The sequence below is a fragment of the Mastomys coucha genome, unplaced genomic scaffold, assembly GCF_008632895.1.
Source record: "Mastomys coucha isolate ucsf_1 unplaced genomic scaffold, UCSF_Mcou_1 pScaffold16, whole genome shotgun sequence".
In the NCBI taxonomy this organism is placed as follows: Eukaryota; Metazoa; Chordata; class Mammalia; order Rodentia; family Muridae; genus Mastomys; species Mastomys coucha.
This window is the reverse complement of record NW_022196898.1, coordinates 90111279-90135490: the sequence shown is the minus strand read 5'-3', so window position 1 is coordinate 90135490 and position 24212 is coordinate 90111279. Positions and strand designations below refer to the sequence as shown.

General features: G+C 36.6%; 1 protein-coding gene across 2 annotated transcripts in view; it reads left to right on the top strand.

The window, feature by feature from the left end:
• Pkn2 (protein kinase N2) overlaps nt 1-24212 on the top strand; it is a 97610-nt gene that overhangs the window by 41979 nt on the left and 31419 nt on the right. For both annotated transcript variants that reach the window (XM_031375714.1, XM_031375713.1), the window contains exons 3-6: nt 6213-6367; nt 15305-15422; nt 16453-16598; nt 16688-16901. In XM_031375714.1, coding sequence (XP_031231574.1) covers nt 6213-6367; nt 15305-15422; nt 16453-16598; nt 16688-16901 — 633 coding nt within the window. The remainder of the gene's footprint in view (nt 1-6212; nt 6368-15304; nt 15423-16452; nt 16599-16687; nt 16902-24212) is intronic.

The window sequence follows — 24212 nt, the reverse complement described above, 5'->3', positions numbered from 1 at the left end:
TCTGTGAGTCATGAGTGCAGTAGCTATGTCATATCCAGAACATAGAATTTGACAGCAAGGCTCTATCTTGCTCTTTTACATTCTTCTGCTCTCTCTTGTATGATGTTCCCTGAGTCTTGTAGGGTGGCCATTAGTTGATAAAGATTTATCAATAAATATTTATATTTATTAAATATTTATCTAGTTTAGGAACTAGAGAGATTATGGTTCAGTGGTTAAGAGCATTCTGCTTTTCCAAAGGACCTGAGTGTGGTTCCTAGTACCCATGTTACGTAGCTCACAACTGCCTGTAACTCTAGTTTCAGGGGACCCAGCATCCTGTTTTGAATTCTGCAAGCATGAACTCACAGTCAATCACGTATTCATACACAGACACATGTGCATATAATTCAAAATAAATCTTTCAAAGATGTCCCATTTAGAGCTGAGCACTTAAATCAGTAATTGAAGTCTTTACTGGGCTAATTCCACAGACTTTTTTTCTTGTGACTTCTTCACTTGAGCTTTGTGTGTTTTTAACTATACTAGAACTTTGTATTAGTATTTGTTGAAATGCAGTTTCAATATCTGTCAGTTTTTACTTTATTTTATAGATATATTTATCCATATGTCTGGTGAATTGGAATAAAATATCTGTATTCTGTTGATTTAAGATGAGAGTTTTGTGCTTGTAGGGAATATCTCATTTCCATTTTTGACTGTTTATATATATGTAATGTTCTAGATACATTATGTTTTAGGTCTCTTGTAAACAACATATAGTAAGATTTGAGTAAGTATATGTGTATATCTGTGTGTATACATGCATATGGCATTCAGGAGACAACTTTGGGTGTCATTGCTTTTGAGAGAAGGTCTCTCATTGGTTTAGAACTCACCAGGTAGTCTCTGAGAGTTAGTTAGAGATCCATCACTCTCTGCCTCTTGTATGCTGGGATTCCAAGCATGTGTCACTACACCTGGCCTTTTATTTGGATACTGGTGGCCAAATTCATGTTCTTGAGCTTGTAGGCAAATACTTTTATTGGCAGATCTGTCTACTCAGCCTAGATTTGATTTTATTAATTTTTTTCAGTCAACTCTTTGCTGTTTGATTGTGGCATATATATTTAAATGACTACTGTTGTATTTATATTTGTAATAAAATATCTTTATTCTTTTAGCATTTGCTTTTCTCACCCTTAAAAGTCAATTACTTTGTAGTTATTGACTTATATAGATGTACAACATTTATACTTAGCAAAATCTATACTGATAATTACTACTACCTGTCCCCACTCACTTTCCCTCTTCATCCATATATATCTACTTAAGAGTTGATTGACCATCCTGAATCCATGTATTGTTATCTCTCACTGGCCCTAAAAACTTCATCTCCATATTTTCAATGCTAGCCTATTTTTTATGTGTCTGATATGCTGTTAATCTCATCTATTATAGTAGCTAAGACCAAGTACTAGTACCCAAGATTCTTAGCATCTCTGCAGGAAAACTGAGTTGAAAGCAGATCACTATAATAGCGTATATAAGATTTCAAGGGAAGAATATGTGTGTCCAGTTAGACTGAGGGATATTGGTGAATGGTTCCAAGAAAAAGTGATGGCTTATTTTTACAGTGGTATGGAAAAATACTTTTCATTTTTCAGAAGCAGCTGAATTTAACTTAACATCAAATTTGCCTGGAAAGGAGTAGTGGTAGGTTAGCTTGGAGCTTCACAGCCTAGGTCTTCAGAGCCCAGCTGCTGACTTAGGTATTTACTTGACAGGCAATCATTTAAGAATATTTCTGTGAAAGAATTAGTCCTGTCCACTATCCATCTTAAAACATAGCGATTTATATTAGTGTTCATAAAGACATTTCGTCGAGCTATGTCTATTGCTCTGTTTATTTATATAACCTAAAGTTAACATCTTGATGTACAATCATTCAACCAAATATATTGACTTTGTATACTGTTTTAAAATAGTGTAGTGGTGTTTAGATTAGACACGTGCCTGCTTTCTTATGATAGCCCCTGAATTATTTTATTTATTAGTAAATTTTTTGATAAGTTTAACAATTGATACATGGAGATTTTTTCCTTGGTCATAATAATGGGGCTTACTTTAAGTGGCAAATTGTATGTAAAAATCAGGCATGATATTGCTCCTGTAAAACTAGGATTTATGAGTTTCAGACTATTCTGGCTATGTAGTGAGTTCCAGGGCATAGTGAGACTCTGTTTCAAACTACTATATTAATATTTTTTTTCTTATAACTTAAAAGGTAGTCTTAGAATAAAATTTTTTTCATCTCAAGCCATTATTTTTAATTTCCTTTATAATTTTCCTCTTATTACATTTATTTATGTCATGTGTGCACACTTAGGAGGTGCCTGTGTGGAGGTCAGAGGGCAGCTTTCGAGATTGTGTTCTCTTCCTGTCATGTGGGTAGATCCTAGGCGTTGATCATAGAGGTCATCAAGCTGTGCAAGGACCTGATACTCACTGAACCATCTCACCAACCCAAAGTGAATATTAATGAAGCCTTTTTGTAAATACAATTTTAAAATATTAAGAAGTACACTGGAAACAATTTGTTTTCTGATGTTGTGACATCAGTAATCTATAAGGACAAAATGAGAAAGTAGCAAGTAGGAAAGAGATCAGAGTCCACATCCCCTCACTCGCTGTGTGTGTGTGTGTGTGTGTGTGTGTGTGTGTGTAAAAGTAGGGTCTTCCTCTCTATCCCATGCTGACCCACAGTATTACTGTGATCCTCCTGCCTTAGCAGCTGGATTGCTGGTGTTAGGCATGAGAAACCATACCTAGCTATTCTGTGATTTCTAAGTGTAAAGGGAGATAGATAGCGGGAGGGGAAGGGAGAGAAATTCATCTTATGAAGCATATCAAAAGATGGTACTTGCATTTGTGAACTTTGAAAAGTACTTCTCAGAATTTCTGTAAAGATGAAATGGAGAGAACTATCAGCTGCTTAGCTGAGCTTTGAATTAAGTAATAAACCCTTAGTGTCCTTAAGTATTACTCTTCATAATAGCTGCAACACATCTGTGTTAAGTCTGCAGTCATAACCACACCAATAATTAACAGCCACAGTGTTAGCCCTGTAATATGGACTCTAGAGCTCTGGCTCACTTGTTTTCTCCTGTGCTCCGGTGGTGCTTCTGACTGAAGACAGTGTATGCTATTTCTGAAACTTTACATACAGTAACTGTTTTCAATATTGTATCAGCTTGCAGTAATAGACAAGGATTTAATATACAGCGTCTCTACCAAAACATAATAAAGTTTTGTATACATGTTTCTAAAGACAAAGAACTGTATTTAGATCATCAGGCAAACCATATTGTTAGACAACCCTAACAACCAGGACTTCATCTCATGATACAACTTAATGTCCCCACCACCTTTTATCCACTGATTCTCTGAGCCATGTGGAAACAGGAAGAGGACAGCTTCCATTTCATTTAAAGGCCAATGTTTAGACAGGGATCATTTCTCCCCTCATCCCAGGCTAAACACCACCCGCTGTTTTACAAACAACACATTCCTGTTCTCTCTTCAGCAGAACTTTCTATATATCTTAGTTCTTTTTAAAATGTGCTTTTATGGTAATTATGCCCCAGGTCTGTATGATTTGGGGTTTTTATACAACCTTTGTATCTCTTATATAAAAAGAGAAGTGGAAAGAAATGTTTTCAGAACTATACTGTAGATTCTGGAGTTCATTTTCTATACTGTACTGGAGTTCATTTTCTACAGTAACGATGGCCAGTTAATAGTTAAGTATTTACTATGCACCACACCCTTCTCAAGTCATTATACATAGCTCATTTAATCTTCACAGCAATCTTTGAGGCACATGCTATTTTCATTACAGAACAGGAGTATGAGACACAGCCATCGATTAACTTTCCTTTGTTACAGTGTTTGAGCTGGATCTCAGGATCTAAAGTAATACACATCTAAGTGCTCTTACTATTTTCTTTTCTTTGTCTTTCCTTTGAGACAGGGTTTCTCTGGGTATCTCCTGGCCATCCTGGAACTTGCTCTGTAGATCAGGCTGATTTCAAACTCAGATCCACCTGACTCTGCCTCCTGTGGGCTGGGACTAAAGGTGTTTCTGCCCCCAAACTCAGTATGGTGGCTCACACCTTTAATCCTAGCAAAACAGGAAGCAGAGGCAAGCAGATCTCTGTGAGTTTGAGGCCAACCTTGAACAATAAGTTCCAGAATAGCCAGGGCTTTTACAGAGAAACCTTGTCTCAGAAAAGTGTATGCCCTCATACCTAGCTAGATCTAAGTCCTCTTATCCTCTATACTCTCTATGGACAATAATTCTTTGAGCTAATCTGAAAACCTAGGTAGATTTTATATCATCTTTCTATAAGAATGTGTCATATATAAAGTGATTTTGGTTAATTCTTAAAATAGCAATCTTTCCTGAAGTGAATTCTAGCTAATAATTTGGTGGCTTTGTCTGAGTCTTGAAGTAGATAATATCTGTCTAAAGGGTTACTTAAGAATGTAACATATTCATGTGACACATGATTATACTGTTGTGTTCTTAAATATTCATATATATACAGAGTTTGGTATTGTTGCTTACAGGTATTTTACATGAAAAACTAAATAAATACTAAGCACATAATATAGGACAGCAATTAGTAAGGTAGAAGTCAAAACAGAACTGATTAGGTTCAAATCTGGTTTTGCCACTTCATAGTGGTATGACATAGGACATGCTTCTTAATCTCTTTGTGTCCTGGTTTTCTTAATTTTTAATATGAGTATAATAGTTCAGGGCTGCTTATAAGATTGATGTAGATGCTTGTTTACTCATTTATACTTATTACACTTATTATTTGGGTGATTTGGGTGTGTGTATAGGTGTTGGCATGCATGTGGTGGCATGCATGTGAAGCTGAGAGGAAAACTTGTAGGAGTCAGTTCTCTCCTTCCATCATGCAGCTCTTAGGGATCAAACACAGGTCATCAACTGTTACCTGCTCTTACCTGCCGAACAACCTTAGTCTCCATATTCTCATATTGTATGTAAAAGCATTTTCATTAGTCCTTGTATCTAGTAAGTTGTATTTGAATGTCTTGGTTTTATTGTGTTTTGTGCAAGGCAGGGTCTTGCTTCATAGCCCAAGCTGGCCTTGAACTCTATCTTATTGTTTCCATCTCCTGATCGTTACCGGTATGACTTAACACGTCTGCTTAGTTATTTGTCCTGGTCTATTGTTTTTAAATTGGGGAACTAATATGGATATGTAAGAAACCAATGACCTTCAATATGAACATTTAGAGACATTCTCAAATTATTAGAAGTATGACAAAGTAACTTTAAAAGTCATTTATATTTTGTTTTTAACTTAAATATAAGCAACATAGTATTCTGTACAATACACAGTAGATATAACTATTTGGTCTCTTTATCCCTAACCTATCACAATTTGATATCAATGAATATCCTTGAACAATGTCTATTATAGTTGAATCTCTTGGAGTATAAAAGGGTGTGAACATTTTTATGCTTAATTCATGAGGACTTAATGTCAGTTCATTGTAAAACTCATACTAGGTTTTGTTTGCAGAGAATTACCAGGGCAGAATTTGTGTAATATTTGGATATTTTATTCTCATATCAATAATGTGACAAAGGGAGAATTTAATTACTGAATAGAATATTCAGATTGTGTAATGATATAGTTTAAATGTAGTAGTATTTGAAAAACTTGTAGGCATATCTCATCTTACCACAGACTGGTTTTAAATTCACCAAATAGTCCACACTGGCCTTAAACATGTAATGATCCTTTGGCCTCAACCTCCTATGTGTAGGTATTATACGGTGGCAAGCCCCCAAATGGTCACTTGTGTAGGGAGTGAGCTGAAGTAAGGTAGCTCTGCAACTCAGGCAGTCCTTTGCTTGAGTTGGTTGAGTTCTTTATTTTCTATACGTATAAAGAGAGTTCATTTAAGTGACTTGAAACTCATTTCAAACTCTATTGCTCTTTGAATATATTAACTTACACGTATGTTTTTAGTGGTAATTTTTATTAATATGTATCAATTGTATGATATAATGGGTTTTATTGTGTCATTTTTACACATGCAGATAACATATTTTGGTCAGATTCACCCTGATATCCCAGTGTTAAACAACAGTTGATTCTAGTAACAGTCACGTGATATTTTATACACAGATTGTCCGAGGACTCCAGATACTCCAAATAGTGACTCTCGGAGTTCTACTAGCAACAACAGATTGATGGCCTTACAGAAACAACTGGATATAGAACTTAAAGTAAAGCAAGGTGCAGAGAACATGATACAGATGTACTCAAATGGCTCTTCAAAGGTAAGGAAATCCCTAGTTTTTATATGTTCCATATATATGAGTTTGCCTACCCCTAAAATTTCATTTGTTATCCCAGGATCAGAAATACGAGTAATTTGACTGTCATTGTCAGCCTTTCAGAGTGCTAGACTCAGTTCATCTGGCAGTCTGAGCTCCCTGCTAATGTCAGGAGGTGATTGCTGCCTTCCAGACCTCTCCTGGTGTAAATAGGAACCGTTTTCATTCCATGTAGTGCTCCACTCTTTACATGTTTATGGTTTCGGTTGGTAAGTTTAGAGTTTTAGTGACCCTGAGACAATTTTAGCTGCAAAGTTGGAAAATATAGACAAAAAAATAGAAATGTTTTTAAAACAATAGTATAAAAATTGTGTAGTCTGTCAAAACCTAGTTAGTGGGTAAGGAAGATGGAGTTCTCCGTATTTGTGACTTTTTTATAAACCTAAAATTACACCAAAAAAAAAAATTTTTTACAAAAAAAAAAAAAAATCTAGGCTAAAATGTGTTTTCTGACCAAGCAGGCTCTGGGAAAGGGTACATGAAAGCCGACATCTTAGCATCGCTTGTGCGGCTGGCTTACCGTTGTACATTCTTGAGACTGCTACTGTGACTACCATTTGCAATCAGTGTTGAGGGAGCAGTTCATAATGAGAACATGTGTTTGCTTACTGTGGCAGAGAACAAGATGTTAGAGACCTCTGAGCCATATTCCAGCATAAGGTTCCATAGATTTTATGATTCTCAAAAATCTGAGGTGCATTTATTATAAACTCTACTGATCTACTCTCAAGTTACTCTAAACATTCTTACCTCTGATCATCAGTGTTTGCTCATTTTCAAAACGTAGGTGTGTGTGTGTGTGTGTGTTATTTTTGTATATGGTGTGTGTGTGTTCAGGCATGCATGCTACAGTGTGATTATACAGGTAACAAGACTACTGTAGGAGTTAGCCCTTACCTTCTACCATGTGAATTTCAGGGATCAAACTCAGATCATCCAGTTTTGGCAGCAGGTATCCTTATACACCAAACCCTCTTTCTGCCCCAATATTTTTATTTGTATGTGTTTATATATATTCATCCATACTTGTATATATATAATATATGGATGCATGTATCCATATATTAGATATTAAAACTACAAAATAAAAGCTCTTTGGCATTTATTTTTGTTCCAGCTTGGAAAGAATGTGAAGTGAGAGGGAAAAGGATCATTTCTTAATATCTTGCTGCCCATTCTTCCAATAAACAAAGAATGTGTGTATAATAAGTAAGATTTTAAGGTTAATTATGAAAATTAGCTAGATTAACAAAATTTTAAAAACTTAGTGGAGTATACTTCACTCAATAGATAGCTCATCAGGGAGAGGACCCCAAGAGCATTTTAGTTATGCCTGTCTATTGACAGGCCTATTTTGTTAGAGCCAACAAAGCTTATATGGGTTTATGTTTACAGAGGCCGTGTCTTGCCTCAAAAATGACAATTCATGTCTCTCTGTTTTCTGTTTGTTGCATTTCTGTACACCGCATCTTCCATAGTGTTCTCTTGTGATATAGATGCCTTGGTTAGGAATAAGCACTCAACTGCCACTTGCTCTCAGCATTTTTAGGAACCACACAAATCTTTGTGTTCACCAAGTCTTCTCTGATTAATGCTTTATTGAAACAGTGTCTCACTATTTAGCACAAGCTGGCCTCAGATCCACAATTCTCCTACTTAGGTACTGGGGTTATAGTCACTTGCTAATGTGTCTAGCTTGGCTTTATTCTTGGCCTTTACTATAGGAAAGTTTTTTATTTTTATCAAAGGTTGTTATGAAATGTTCTACTACGTCATGGCAAGCATTTTAATATTGAATTAAGCCAGTTAGTGCTATCTGTTATAAGATTTTTTAACGTCTCAAGTTGATGGATTAATTTGAGAGGCTTAAGACCCCTTTAAAGGTATAGTGTGGATCAGAGGGCTATCAGTTCCATTGTATTCTACTAGTTGTCTTTGAGACCTGTAAGATTAAGGACGAACTGATATAAATTTAAGTGTTATGAACATACTAAAGTCAAAGAAGTACATGGATAAATTACAAAAACCATAGGTTCAAACTAAACAGATCTCTGAGCATAGTGCTAAGACAGATATTTAATATACCAGTACCTTTTGAATTTTAATTAGGAAATCACTTAATTAATGGTACTTAATTAGAAGACCAAAGCTTATTAGCAGCTGTTGTAGTCTCTAAGACAGTCTTAACATGTTTCTTCTGTCTAGACATAATCTTAACTGTTACCTTTTCAAAGGATCAAAGTACATTTTTATGAGATTAGAGGTAAAATTGAGTTGAAATTATATAGAGTATTGAGAGGATCTAGTTTAATACTCATGGTAGATTCTGGGATATAAGCAGCTTTCAGAAAACCTGTCTTAAAAAAGCACTAGCATGTACAAGTAGTTGGAAATGATAATAGTGGCTTGTGCAAGTGACTACAGACCTGACGAAGAGTCGCTGAAGTGCCATAACAAACCATTTATGTCTTTACAGAGGAACTTGAAAAGCAGTTTGATACTTAAAAACTAAATTGAGCAAAGCTTGCTAGCCCGTGCCTATAATTCCAGCACTTAGGACACTGAGACAGGAAGGTCGCTACTGTCATGGCAGCCTGGGTTGTGTAAGGAGACTCTCCACAGAGGGTAACTACTTTGTCTGATAGTGGTGCGAGTGGCCAGGTTAAGGCCCTGGGAGTCAGGAGGGTCTAACACAAGTTAGTAGCATAGTTTTTAACCTAATTTATTTGAGAGTGAATAGAGTTCACTCTGTGTGTGTGTGATGTACATATATATGTATGTCCAAGTGCATATGCAAATGGATATGTATATGTGAGGAGGCCAGAAGTTTAAATAGTCTGCTTTTTAGGAGTCAGGTTAAATGACTCCTTTTGTCTTGAAGCAGTAGCAAAAATAAAGGAGATACCAATAAAGCTATCAGTATCTGTACAGGGAAAGCACAGTCAGTGATGACTCTTAACTGCTTAGGAAGACGTTGAATTGAATGTGCTATTTACATTAATAAGAAATTCACAAGAGGGAATAAGCAATTTGGGGACAGGGGTGGTTAATTTCAGATTGACAGTTCAGTCCTCTTCAGCATTTTAGTTACTTGTTTCTGTATAATAAAATCCCCCACTCCTATATGTGATAATATCTAGACTTGCCCCTTCAAAATTTAGATCAGACATTTTCAACCTCCTGGACAAACCCCAGAATGATTTTCCATCATAGTTTAGACAAAATCCAAAGCTCTTATTCTGATTCTGTAATCCCATAAGATTTGTCCCCGAGTTTCTAGAAACACCTCTGTCCTCCTACCCTGTACCTTCACTGACCTTTCTCTACCCTTTGTATATAGCTACCACACGTGACTCAGGAGCTTTGGTAGGTGTTTTCTTCTCTGAAGTAGTTTTATGCCTTTCCCTCACTTCCTTAACTCTTTTTCCCTTGGGTGCTATCATGTCACAGCAAGCTCTTATTACCGTCCCAAATGAAATACCAACTGTTGTCTCCTTTTGCGCATTACCACTAACCTGAAATTAGTTTATGTATGATGTGGATAACTTCCTCTTCCTCTGGATCCCCCATCCCTTCTACCCTTCACAATGTTGTTCTTTTAGATCCCTGTCTGCCTAGGCTGTTTTTGAACTTACTGTGTACTTAGGCTGGCTTCAGGCTTGTAATGCTCCTGCTTCCTACTTTCTAAGTGTTGATTCCTCTGGATTTGTGTACCCATGCATGCCACGAGATCAGTTTCTTTATCATGTGTTTAACATTATAATATAAATGTTAGATAGGGCAAGAACATTGCTTTGCTTTTCACTGCTCTTGTGTCTTACTAGAGCTCCCACCTGGTGCACTGACATACTCTGTTACAAAGTTCATTCCTTGTTTACAAGACTGAGTGCTTACTACTTATCTTCCATTGGTTGCTGTTGAACACTGTTCTTTCCTGATTTCATATCTGTGCATACTATAGTTATTTCTACTTCATCATTTATATGACTAAGATGTTTTTATTATTAATACAAAGACCCAGGGGATGAGGTACATTTATCTTACGATATCGTCTAAGGAGTAGTACTTCTTACCATTTTCTAATTGTGTTATTTGTGGCTCTATGTAGCATCACTGACTTTTTCAAGCCATCTATGAAGGTTTTATAAGGCTTGTTTTTATTTATTTTTTTTTTAACAAATTTTTTTTTTAAGATTTATTTATTTATTATATGTAAGTACACTGTAGCTGTCTTCAGACGCACCAGAAGAGGGTGTCAGATCTCATTTCGGGTGGTTGTGAGCCACCGTGTGGTTGCTAGGATTTGAACTCATGACCTTCCGAAGAGCAGTCAGTGCTCTTCCCCGCTGAGCCATCTCACCAGCCCTTATAAGGCTTGTTAAAGAAATGTGCCCAGTTCTTATATTCAGATAACACATAAAACCATTTATTAAAATCTAGGTTTTTTTACAATGATTGCCTCCCTCATTTGTATTCCCAAGCCTTATCATACTTTTTGCTAATTAGGAAATAACACTTTGCCTCCCATTCAAACAAAAAGCTTCATGGGTTAGAATTTGGACAGACCAAATCTTAAGTTTTAACTGTATTTGGTGGTAATAAGCTACAAATATGATAGAGAAGTTAAGATATTAATGGGCTCGGTTATTTCATAGTTGTATATTTATACGATATATGTTATTCCAGCATGGCTTCACCAAAACAATATTTTTAAATTTCATTTATTAACTCATCTATCCATCCATCCATCTATCTGTCTGTCTGTCTATCTATCTATCTATATAGCTAGCTAGCTAGCTATTTATTTGAGGCAGTTTCTCACTATGTAGCTATAGATAGCTGGAACTTCCTGTGTTGTCTAGGCCTTGAACTCACAGAGATCTATTTGTCTCACTTCCTAACTGTTGGGATTAAAGGCATGCACTGCCACGCCTTGTCAAATGTTTATTATTAAGTAAAGAACAATGAATACTTGTCCAGCCTTGATATGAGGGCTTTTGCCTTGTTTTATTATATCTTGTTTTATTGTATTTGGTTATTGGGTTGTTGTCTCTTGGAGGCGTCCTCTTTTCTGAATGGAAACTGAGAGGAGAGGATTTGAGTAGCCTTGGGGAGCTAGGAAGAGTGTATGGAGGAGAAACTGGTCAGGATGTATTGTGTGAGAGAAGAATCTGTTTGTGTCTGTCTGTTTGTCTGTCTGTCTCTCTGTCTCTCTCTCTGTGTATGCAAACATTTTATTATTTTTTTTTACTTATTCACTTTACATCCCACTCACTGCCCCCTCCTGGTCACCTCCTCCCCCATTCTCCAACTCCCTCCTTCCCACTGAGTATTCCTCCACCCCAGCATATCAAGTCTCCAGTGAAGCTAGGCGCCTCCTCTCCCACTGAGGCCAGACAAGGCAGCTCAGCTAGAAGAACATATCCCACGCACAGGCAACAACTTTAGGGATAGCCCCTGCTCCAGTTGTTTGGAACCTACATGAAGACCAAGTTGCACATCTGCTACATATGTCCAGGAAGGCCTAGTTCCAGCCCATGTGTGTTCTTTGGTCAGTGGTTCAGTCTCTTGAGATCCTCAAGGGCTCTCAAGTTAATTGATGTGGTTGGTCTTCCTGTAGAGGCTGCAATCCTTCCTCCTGTTGAGAAGAATCTATTTTCAATAAAAGAAAAAAAGAATAATGTGTAAGTTGAAAATATAAAATGTATAGTTATTTTTGCTTATGATTATAAAATATACATTCAAAATAATTATCAAGCATTGTAAAATGCTTATTAGTGTTCACTTTAACTAATTTATTAGGTTGAACCATAAGTTATTGGTTTTTTTTTAATTTTTTTTAGTTCAAAATGTTCAAAATAAGTTAAATATTGGCATTTTCTATGGCTAACCCTAATAAATATGAAAATCTTCCCAACAGCTTTAGCAACATAAAAGTCAGCAGTTTTCAAGTATGTAAGCCAACCTGTATCCTCTGTGCCAACTTTTCCAAATCTTGTTCTACATAATTAGGTGCTCAATAAAAATGAATTGAATGTCTAAAATCACAAAACTGACAACAGAAATGCATTAAACACTGGAAAGCCTAAGACTGGTGTGTAGTAACTGCATGCCTAAAGGCAGAGGTGCTGTCCAAAGTCAGTCTGAAAAGGCTCTCTACAATGGGACATTTGTGTAGGTCTTCTAAAAACAATCCGGGCGGGAAGTCCATTTGGTTTTAAAATGAAATATAAGTGTTTTCCTTGTGTGTTGTATTAAAATAGTATACAGAGCCTCTGGGCTGAGAACATAGTTGGTTGGTACAGTGCTTGCCTGGTGTGCACACAACCCTCGTTCAGTCCAGTACTGCATTAAACCAGGCATGTTTGAGACAAGATAGAGATGCAGGGCTATCTTCAGTTACATAACGAGTCTGATGCCAGCCTTGGATACATGGAGTGAGAGGGAGAAGGGAGGTAGAGAGAAAACTATTATCATAGTGATAAAATAATGAAGGTAGTGGCTTTATTGAAAAGCATAGTATTACATAGTTTTCTTACTAGTGGTAATTTTACATTTAAAGTTGAGATACTGAACTATTCTTTTGTTGCTCTAAAATTTTTTTAACTATAATTATGTAGTGGGTGGTATAATTTTAGTATTATCTAATGCTGAAGCTCTGTATTCAGTATCTTCATTTACAGTCTGGAAGGAGCTAACAGCTTTCAGAAAGTAGTTATTTTCACACATGAGACACTTTGATTCATGTCAGATGAAATTAGGAGTTTCAGAGCAAACATGTACTTAACACTCAGAAGCAAAAGAAGAGGAAAAATGGTTTTCCTGTTTCATGTTCTGTTGTCTAATTTAAGGGAACACAGATATTATGTCTGATTGATATTTGCCCGTGTATTTGACACTCTCTGAACTTATAGCTCACATTTAAAGATTTACATTTATTGTTTTAATTATATGGCTATGTGTGCAGGTGTATGCATGAGAGTCCAGGAGCCCACAGGCAATGGGTGCCCTGGAACTGGAGTGGCAGTGTTGCAAGCTGCCCAGCATGGGTGCTGGGCATTGAACTCTGCCTCTCTGTGAAAGTAGCATGCTCTGAACTGCTGAGCAGTCTCTCCAGTCAGTAACTAAAATTTAATAGCACAGGAAGAATTTTTAAAATTCGAAGTTTCATTACTAAGGTAAGCATTAGGTACTGTGCTTCTTGATTTTAAGAGTTATTGATCAGGCCTGGCGGTGGTGGTGCCTTTAATCCCAGCACGTGGAAGGCAGAGGCAGGTGGATTTCTGAGTTCGAGGACAGCCAGGGCTACTCAGAGAAACTCAGTCTCGAAAAACAAAACAAAAAAAAGTTATTGATCATGCTAAAGGAACATTTATCCTCTTTGGGTTAAAACAATGATGAGGAAAATAGCAATTTTGAATTTTTAAAAATCTTACTATTATTCAAAGAGTGTCCACTACCTGATGAATGGTTAAATTGTATGATATACATGCAACATGCAATGAAATACTATCCTACCTTTAAAAGGGGGAGTCTGGAGACTCGGCAGGTGAAAGTGCTTGCTGTGCAACTGGGATCTGCTGAGTGCGAGGTTAGGATCCCATGCTAGCAAGAGAGCCACTTCCCAGAAGGTGTCCTCAAACCACCACAGTCATGCCCCCCACCACACACATACTACACATGTACCTCCACCATCAACAACAACAACAACAATAACAATATATTTTAATTTTCCACTTGGCATGGTGATGTGCGCTTTTAATCCCAGCACTTGGGAAGCAGAGGCAGGCAGATCTCTGAGTTTGAAGCCACCCTGATCTACAGAGCAAGTTCCAGGGCAGCTAGACCTACACAGAGAAACTCTATCTCAAGAAACCAAATTTAATAAATAATTTAATAAATAATTTTTAATTTTAAATCATGACATTTTTATATTTGTAACAATATACCTAAACCCAGAGGGCTTCACGCCAAGTGAAATTTGCCAGGCTCAGAAAAAAAAAAATGCTGTGTGATTTCATTTGTGTGTGGACCCTTGAAAAAAAAGTTGAATAAATAGAACCCTTGTACTAGGACAAGGTGGGAGGAGAAATGGGAATAAGTGGGTCGCAGGCTACAAGTTTTTAGGGTAGATGAATACGTCTATAGAGATTTCAAATATAGCTTGAAAACTAATATATTCTGTGAGACAGTGCTGAATAAGGCTCAGCATCATAAAATTAATACTGTATATTGAAAAATATGTTAGAGGTGTAACTTTTTGGTTCCTTTAGGATACATGTACACTAAAAGCATACATAAGAGATTATGGATATATCACTGCTTATAGTGGTCATTTTAGTATATTTATATATGAATCAAATATTTTGTACCTCTCAAATATATACATAGCTGGAGATGTAGCTAAGTGAATGCTAGAATACTCACTTCTTGTGGATAAGACCCTGGTTTCAATCCCCAGCAATGTGATCAGTCAGTCAATCAGTCAGTAAGATTAATTTATTTTCTCTCAAGTTATCTGAACCAGTAATTTGGTTTTCTGTAACACTTTAAAGTCTTGGTGGTGGCGGTGATGGTAGGGTGTGTGTGTGTGTGTGTGTGTGTGTGTGTGTGTGTGTGTATTTAAAATTATTCATTAGAAGCTTGACATGGTGGCACATATCTTTAATTCCACCACTGCAGGAGGCAGAGGCAAGTTGAGTCTCTCTGTTCCCAGGCCAACATAAGCTCCATAGTAAGTCTTTATCTCAAAAAACCAAACATCATTATTAGATTGTGCATAGTTCTTTTAACTCTTTCATTTGCTAGGTTATCAGTTGATCTTTACAGAATATAAGAAAGAGTCATCCTTTTCTCTGCTTACCTTTTCATTTCTGATAGGATCGGAAACTCCATGGTACAGCTCAGCAACTGCTCCAGGATAGCAAGACAAAAATAGAAGTCATCCGAATGCAGATTCTTCAGGCTGTGCAGACCAATGAGCTGGCTTTTGATAATGGTGATGCAGTACACTTCCATTTTGTTGTCTTTTACAAGCATAGGATACTAAATAAATGTCATTAAAAAGAGAGGCAGTTGGAGCTAGAGAATAAAGCATCCGTTTCTCTTGCAGAGAACCTGGCTTTGATTCCCAGCACATACAGCAGCTCACAACCATCTCTAACTCCAGTCCCAGGGATTCAAGACCCTTTGTGTCCCCTGTGGACAGCATTCATGCATATGGTACACATACATACATGCAAGCAAAAAAGAAAACAAGAAGCCATGCACATAAAGTAGAAAAACAAATCTTTAAAACATAAAACTTTTAAAAAGGGAAAAGAGGCAAACACGCAGGGTTAAAGGGGAAGAAAAATTTCGGTTTGGGAGGTTGCTTTTGTTTGCTTTTACGTGGGATGGTTGCTCTCAGCTATTTATTTGCCCTTTGGTTTCCTATGTAGAACATATTTCTTCATTTCAATAAGCAGTCAGATATTTTTTAACTGATGGTTAAGAAGAGGGTTGCTATTTAAAAGTATTTCTTTGTTTAGCATTTTTCTTTCTTTCTTTTTTTTTTTTTTTTTTATTCCAATGGGACTCGAGTTAGTTGTTAAAAGTAGAGCCAGAAACTACGATTGTCTTTCAGTATCTTCAGGTTGGTTTCAAGTCCCCAGTGGATCCCCAATTCTATGGATGCTCAAGTAGTAAGTGGAATAAACCACAGTATCTGCAGAGAATATTTGTGCATCCTTTCATATACTTTTAAGTCACCTGTGGATTGCTTATCATAACTAATGCAATGAGAACACAATATAAATAGTTGTACTGTTTAGGAAATACTGACAGTACAGACTCGGTTTTTCCCTCAAACACTTTGTCCCAAGAGTGGTTGAGTCCCTAATATGGAGCTTGCTAGTGTGGAAATCCACTGTTTCCATCTCATTAAGTTAGTTTATGTCAATAATTCTTTTCTTTCTCCTGATTTTTTTTTAATCACTAGATTAAAATGATTCAATTAATAAGTAAATTTTCTTTCTTTTTCCTCCTAGCAAAACCTGTGATAAGCCCTCTTGAGCTTCGGATGGAAGAATTAAGACATCATTTTAGGATAGAATTTGCAGTAGCCGAAGGTGCAAAGAATGTCATGAAATTACTTGGCTCAGGAAAAGTAACAGACAGGAAAGCACTTTCAGAAGTAATTTTGAAAACAATTTTTGGCTGTTTAATATGTTATTTGAGAAATATCCTGACTTAAATGACAATAATATCTCTCTTCCTAACAAGGCACAAGCGAGATTTAATGAATCAAGTCAGAAGTTGGACCTTTTAAAGTATTCACTAGAGCAAAGGTTAAATGAACTCCCCAAGAATCACCCCAAAAGCAGTGTCGTCATTGAGGAGCTTTCACTTGTTGCGTCACCAACCCTGAGCCCACGACAGAGCATGCTGTCCACTCAGAACCAGTACAGTACACTGTCTAAGCCAGCAGCGCTAACCGGTGGGTAGCATGTAACTCCTTTGTTTTTGTTTATATCAGAGTAACAGTTGGAGTCAAAAGGCATGTGTACAAGACTTTCCTTCAATTATATTTTAGGTTCATATAGTAAACATTACTATTTGTTGGGACTGATGGCACAGTATGTAAACTTAGCTATGTGGGATACCGAAGCAGGAGGGTTACAAGTTCAAGGCTTGCCTGGACAGCTTAGTAAAATCCTGTCTAAAATAAAAATTAAGTGGTGGGAATGTAACTCAGTGGAAAAGTGCTTGCTTGGCATACACAAGGGTTCAAGCTCTGAAAGAAAATTTATTCTTACATTTTTGGTTGTGAGCCTAGCCTTTAACCGCTGAGCCATCTCTCCAGCCCACGAAAGTTTCTTCTAAGAGGCTTATGATATAATGTAGAACTACTATTACCTCTGTCAAATTCTAGAACATTTTCTTCATCCCTAAAGAAAACCAGTGCTCATTCAACACTGCAGCACCATTACTTGGGTTGTTGTCTTAATGCATTTGTCTTTTCTAGAGATTTCGTGAAAATGTGATTATATACCCTGTAGCCTTCTCTATCTGGCTCATTTCACAGAGCACACTTATTCATCGTTTGACTGAATGATGTGCTTGTTATAATTTTATAACATGTTCTGTTTTTCCATTTGAAAGGATACTTAGGTTCTTTTTTACCAGCAGGATATTGTGAATAATACCTCTCTAAGCCTTTTTTTTTCTAAACACCAGTTTTCAATCTAGAAGGACACACATCTAGGAATGTGCTTGCTAGGTAATATAATTCTTTTGTATTTAAAATTTTAACAGTCATCAAACCTTGACAGGTGTTATGCAACTTAACATTCTCCAGAACAATGCATGTGGAGGTTCTCTGCATCTTACAAGTACTTGTTATTTCCTTTCCTGATGTTGGTTTTCAAATTATAGCTATGCTAGTAGGGCCATTATTGAAAGTGGAATAGAGATTCCTGGCTGGTTTTCTGAAGCTATCTCTTTTTTGTTCAGTTCTGTATGTGCTTGTTTCACAGTTTTTGGCTCTGTTGTATCTATGCATGTAATTGTTATAATTTTCTCATGAATTGACTTCTCTTTTGTCTTTTTAAAAAAAAAACTGATGACAAGTCTGATTTGTCTGATATTGAGTAAGACATCTCTAGACTCCCCTGTGGTTACTATGTGAAGCAAATATCCTTTTCTATATTAATGAAATATATATTTGGATATAATATGAATCTTTGAGGTAAGGTGGAATTGGATTATTTTAATACCTTATATCAGTATCTTATAACTATAGTTTTATCCATTTATATTTAATAACTACCTATATTTATTACATATACTATATAATAAATTCAAATGCTAATTATTGGAAATTATGTTAAATTTTATAAACTTATTTTATATGCTTACCTTTACTCCAGACATGTAATTATAAGACAGTTTCTAGGTCATCTGTACTTCTGACAGATGACTGCAAGTTCTCAGAGCCTTAGGCTCCATTCTCTGAAATAATTTACCAAACTCATGTAGGACTATACTTACCACTACAGCTTTATTATTATAAAGGATACAAATTAGACTCAGACAAATACCACATGTTTTATCTTATATGGGGAACATAAATTTAAGAGTATGTAGTATGTGCATAAGAGATAAAACCAGAGAAAGGATTGTGAGAATGGATGAAGAGCTCTTAAAAGAGGGTAGAAAAGGGGAAGAATGAAAGCAGAAGCTGAAATGAAGGGAACCAGTCAAGGGAGCCAGGAAGCACGGCGAGGGAAGTGAATAAGCATCATGTTCAGTGACACATGTATTAGTATGCTAACCGAAAAAAATTAATTTGAAGGAGAGGGAGTAGGATGAGCCAAAGGCAAAAATGCAAGAACTCAGAGGGTCTTAAACACTAATACGGGTAATGCTAATCTGCTAATACTAATAGGGCTAATCATGCGAGTTGGCCACACCTCTTTTCATCTGCATAAGGTATGCTGGCCCCAGTTGGCTCCGTTCAGACCCACCCAGGTGCACTCTTCATCTCTCCTCCCGTCCTTGTTAATGCCCGGGTTTTGGCACTCATCACTTACAACACAGTTTTTTACAACAGGCAGGCCAGGGAAGACCTGACTGGGAGATTCCTCCAGAGGACAGTGGAGAAGACAAAGCCCCACCACCTCTCCACTTCCTGAAGCATGTGATGCTGACACAGGGAGACCCTGAACTACAGGTGGTAGTGTGTGTAAGCAGCACCTGCTGCTGTGGCATCCCTCACTTGTACACAGCGCTGGGTGCCAGGTTGAGCAGCCATCAGTGTGAGCCTGTCCACCATAGCCAAGGTGTCTCCACGACTGCCAGAAAAACCTTGGACTTCAGGCAACCAGAGAGGATAGTCCGTGCCTTAGGCAGAGGCAGGAATTCAATGCTCAGAGTACTGGGACAGCCTGGGGCCACCCTGCCTCCATGTCTCCAACATCCTAGTACCATGTGTTTGCTCTTGGCCTGCACTCCAAAGACGATTCCTCATTGTTTTGAAAATCAGTCAATGAAAAAGATATTTTCCCTTAAAAAAACAAAAACAAAAAAACTAAAAAAAAACACCATCACTCTCTGGTTCCTAGGATCAGTGTCTTTCATCACCTAGGCAGTTCTCTTGAGCTTTAGATGGCCTCGTGTTTATTGGAACTTTATTATGCGGGTGTGACTGAATGAATCATTACCATGTGAGAGAAATTGCCCTGCATGGGAGGTCAGGACATCAGTCTTAGATGACTCAAAGTCCCAACCCCTAATGATGACTCTTTCTAGGAATGTCTTCCTCCCTCATGAAGCTGTCTAGAGACCTACTATGTGACACCTCATTAGCATAAACTCCAGTATGGTCTGAGGCATCACCATGAGTAACAGAGATTTCTACACTGACAACGGTTCAAAAGGTTTAGATTTCCCTGTCATAATAAACTAAGGATAAAACCCTATTGAATATAACAAAGGTGCTTACAAGAGAGTGAGACAAGCCTGTGCAAATAGGAGACCCTGTCTCAGAGCACAATTAAGAACCTGTGAGATGATCTATTTTACAAGATGTCCTCTGAACACATTGCATGCTACGGTACACAAATACACACTTACGTGCACACATACATGTATACATGATCAAACAATCCATCAGTTAACGTAATTTAAAGATTCATAAACAAAACATTTATCTCTGCCATTTTGCTATTTGGTTTACAAATGATATTTTTTCTATGATATGACCTCTTTATAGATTTTTCTAATCTTATTCTCTCATTTGTCTTTTACTTATTAATTAGTTTTAATTAATAACCTGATTTTCTTAGAAACATTATAATAGGCATTATATAAAGAATTTGTACAAGTACTAGATTCATCATAACTCCAATTTCTATGTATTTTTCATTACTTTCCCTACTATCAACATCTTAAACTAAATTGGCACAGATGTGTTTATTAGGTTTTTGGTTTTTCCCCGTCTTTTTCTCATTTGTGTTTTAGGGGTGTAATGTTTTGATGCATTCACTCAGAATCCCAGATGGCACCCGACTTATGGTAATACTTTGAGTAGTAGAGTTATGGCATGAAACACAGACTTTTTTAGTTGTTGAGTCTACACTGGCACATCATTATGATCTGAGGTCCGTAGTATATAATATAGCTCAGACTGTGTGCATGTTTTCCAGGTATAGATAATGATGGGTATCTGCTATTATATTTCCCTTCTGTACCTTCATTCCCTGCCTCATCTCCAATCTGTAAGCGTGGCAGGCAGCCCCTCACCTATTTTTTTGTTTTAAATGATTTTGTTCCTCTCCCTTCCCCCAGGTTCTGGGACTATAGATATTTACCAACACTCTTAGATCTACAGGTTGTCTTTTTCCAGGATGTCACACTTTGAGTTATTCAATGTATAGCCTTTTAGAGGTACATTGCTGTGTGTGCATGAGTACTTGTTATACACAGGAGGGCACGCACTCCTGTGTATTTGAGTGTGAGTGCATGCATGCTTACATATATTTTATACCATACAAAAACTGCTCTATACAGGTACAACTTCCCCTTCTGCTGTTTTAAATTATATCTTTGTACATGATTTGCTTATTAAGAGATTACGATGTTTTTTTTAGGTATTTGTCTTAAATGACAGGTGAAGTTTCAGAAGGAATTATAAACCGGAAACTCCTGGTATTCACCTTAGTATGTGCTGGGTGTGTCATTTGTGTCACCTGCTCACTGCTCTTGTCTTTGGTTCTTCTAGCTTGTGTCTTTTCACAGAAATGTAAACAATTTTCCTTAACTTCTCTTCTCAGCAGCTTTCATGGTGAAGATTGCTTTGGATTTTGTTTTTATGGGGGAATCTGTTTTTTTGTTTTTGTATCATAGTTTTGTTTTCTACAGAATTAATTGACATTTTCTCTCAGCATAGTGGTGCATGCTAGTAATCCCAACCCTGGAGGCTGAGAGAGGGTTCCAGATCAGGCTAGACCACAGAGAAGACCTCATTTTCAAACAGCAATAGCTGCTGCAATACTGAATTAGGAAAAAAGTATTTACTTGTTCTGATAGAATTCATAGCTACTGCTTATGAATACATTTAGTTCTTAGATTCACTTGTGTTACATTTTGTATTATGGTTTATGAAAGTGAAAACTGTAGTTTTACCCTATTTCTAATGTGGTTGTAAGCAATTGTAATTATGCCATCTCATAAAAGAATGAAACCTCTAGATATTTTAATAAAGGTCTTCACTCCCTGTGATTTTTTTTTTTTTTTTTTTGCCCTAAATGAAAGCAGGTGGTAAACACTGTCATGTCCTGATATAGGAAAATTACTGAAATATTTAATAAGCCACCAGGATTTGAAGGAGTAACCAGATGTTTTCAGTTTCCCCAGGATAACTTTTACAGCTAGGTATTTACACTGGAAATGAGGAAAGTGCTGTTACAACAACAATACAAATAAAACACAAGCACAACAAGTTGTTTTTTAAAACTAAAAGAGAAAACATAGCCACTGTGCTTAAGCTTGTCTTGTTGCTCCACAACCAAACTTGGAAAAAAGATGGAAACTGATCTCTTTCCCACATTAACAAGTTTGTTGCTGCCTAGTTTTTCAGTAGGACGCACACATCTTAAATATTATACAGGTTAATGACTTTTTTAGCAAATACATATCATTGTATCATTATGACCAGTACTCACTTTTTAGGACAACATTATAGGGTTGTATTAGACATCATACATACTGAATTTAGTTTTGCTCTTGTTTCCAATGAGAAAACTCTTGTTAATCCTAACCTCTGCTCTTCTACGTGTGATGTTCTTTTCTTCTTGCTGCCTGTAGTGTTTTCTGTTTATCACATTTTGAAAAATTAAAACATACATTTTGCGATTGTTTGATTTGGTATTCATGAGCTTCTTGTGCTTATAATCATAAAATTTTGAGAACTTTAATCCACTTTTTAAAAATACCTATTTGTTTCCCTTTTTGATTGCTTTTTATCAGAAGTGTCAGTTAAACTTGGTTCTAAGTTAAATCATAATTCACATATGGGTAGTGCTTTTCACTGGTGTCTTAATCCTTTCTGATGCTGTTGTCTTTAACTTAGGCAATCTTTTCTTTTGCAGTGCTCAAACAGCCACCAATTCCATCCAGTGCATAGTTTTTAAATTTTAGACAAATGTCCTTTCTGTCTCTAGAAATGTTGTACTTTGGGGCTTTTTCATTTCTTTCATGTGTCTGTTCAACCTTTGAACAGATGAATATAGATGTGATTATTTTAATGTCCTTGTCTGCTAACTGTGACATCTACTTCAAGTCTCTTAAGTCATTATGTGTTAATGTTTAATGTAATAATACAAAACAAACTCACCTGACAATCTTTGACTGGCTGGAAGACATTGCAAAGTTTGCCTTGCCGAGTATTCTTTAGCTTTGTGCTAGGGTGCAGCTATATAGGAAGACTTTGACCTTGTATGTATAATTTTTAGGGTCTGCTGTGAACAAGAATATCATTTGGGAATAATTACCTTTTACTATTGCAACAAAAGTCTTTCTGAACTCCCTGTAGTATGCTGGGGATTAAAGTTTTTTCAGTTGTGGTTGGTGGGATTACTGTTCCTACCTGTATAGAGAGAATATTGTTCTTTCTAGTCTTTCTTATGGTTTTGTTCCTTGCCTCTAGTATTTCATTCTCAGACAGGGGCTGGCTAGTACCTGAGTGAGTTTGCTGTAAGGGAACCTGGATACCTAAGGGGTCTGTAGTTGGTCTCAGGATTTGTATCCCCTGAGAGCGGCATGTTTTAGCAAGTCTTGGGACCGACCGCCATAGGAGCAGCCTTATGGCTTGTCTCTCATCCCTCAGGGATCACTGGCCCTCACTGACCTGGTGTCTCTCAACACTTTCATAGTTTGCTTTGGTTAGTTTGTGTGGCCTTCTTTTGATTTTGTTTTTGTTTTGTCTAATTGTTTTAATTTGAATTGGGAAACTTTGTTCCTACTTCTTATTTAGAAATGTAAATTTTACAGCTTTTTAGTAACTAAAAACTGTAGATATTAAATTTTAATTATTTAAAAATATAACTGGACAGTTTTACTAGAGTAAATAGTCTTGAACTGTCTGTACTGTTTAAAATTTGAACATCAAGGCAACATTTTTTAACTATTATTTTAAATTTTATAAAATAAAATGAAAGTATCTATTGTCTTTTTTGATTCTACTATGATTATTTTCATCAAAGGGAGTTGTTAGCATTCATCCAAGTTGTAAAAAATATAAAATTAATCATTAAAATGTACATTCACAAATTATAGCTCAGTCCAAATTTACTCTGTTCTTCAGAAACCTGTGCTTAACTAGATGTATCACTCCAATATAGTTTATTAAGCATTCATTCAAAAATAAACATCTTCCTCATCTCTTCTTTTTTTTTTTTTTACAGAAGGGAAGCCAGGCCCCACCGGGCAGCCTCTTTCTAACTTCCTATTTTGTGCTAGCAGAGTTAACTTCTACACATTTCACCTTACAAATCCCCCCAGTTAAAATTTTTCTAGGAATTATTTAATCCCAACTCAGGGTTTCTAATCCGGCCTTTGACCACTAAGTTCCCAGACAAAAGACACACAGGACCTTTGTACTTACAGTAAGCCTTGAACAGCACAAGAGCTGGATGCATACCTACACTCTATACTCTTCTATCGATAACTCCAAGTTATTACTTACTACGTTTCACCTGGGCTACTTGTAACTTCAGTTGGACAGCCCTCAGGGCCACATTTTTTTTTT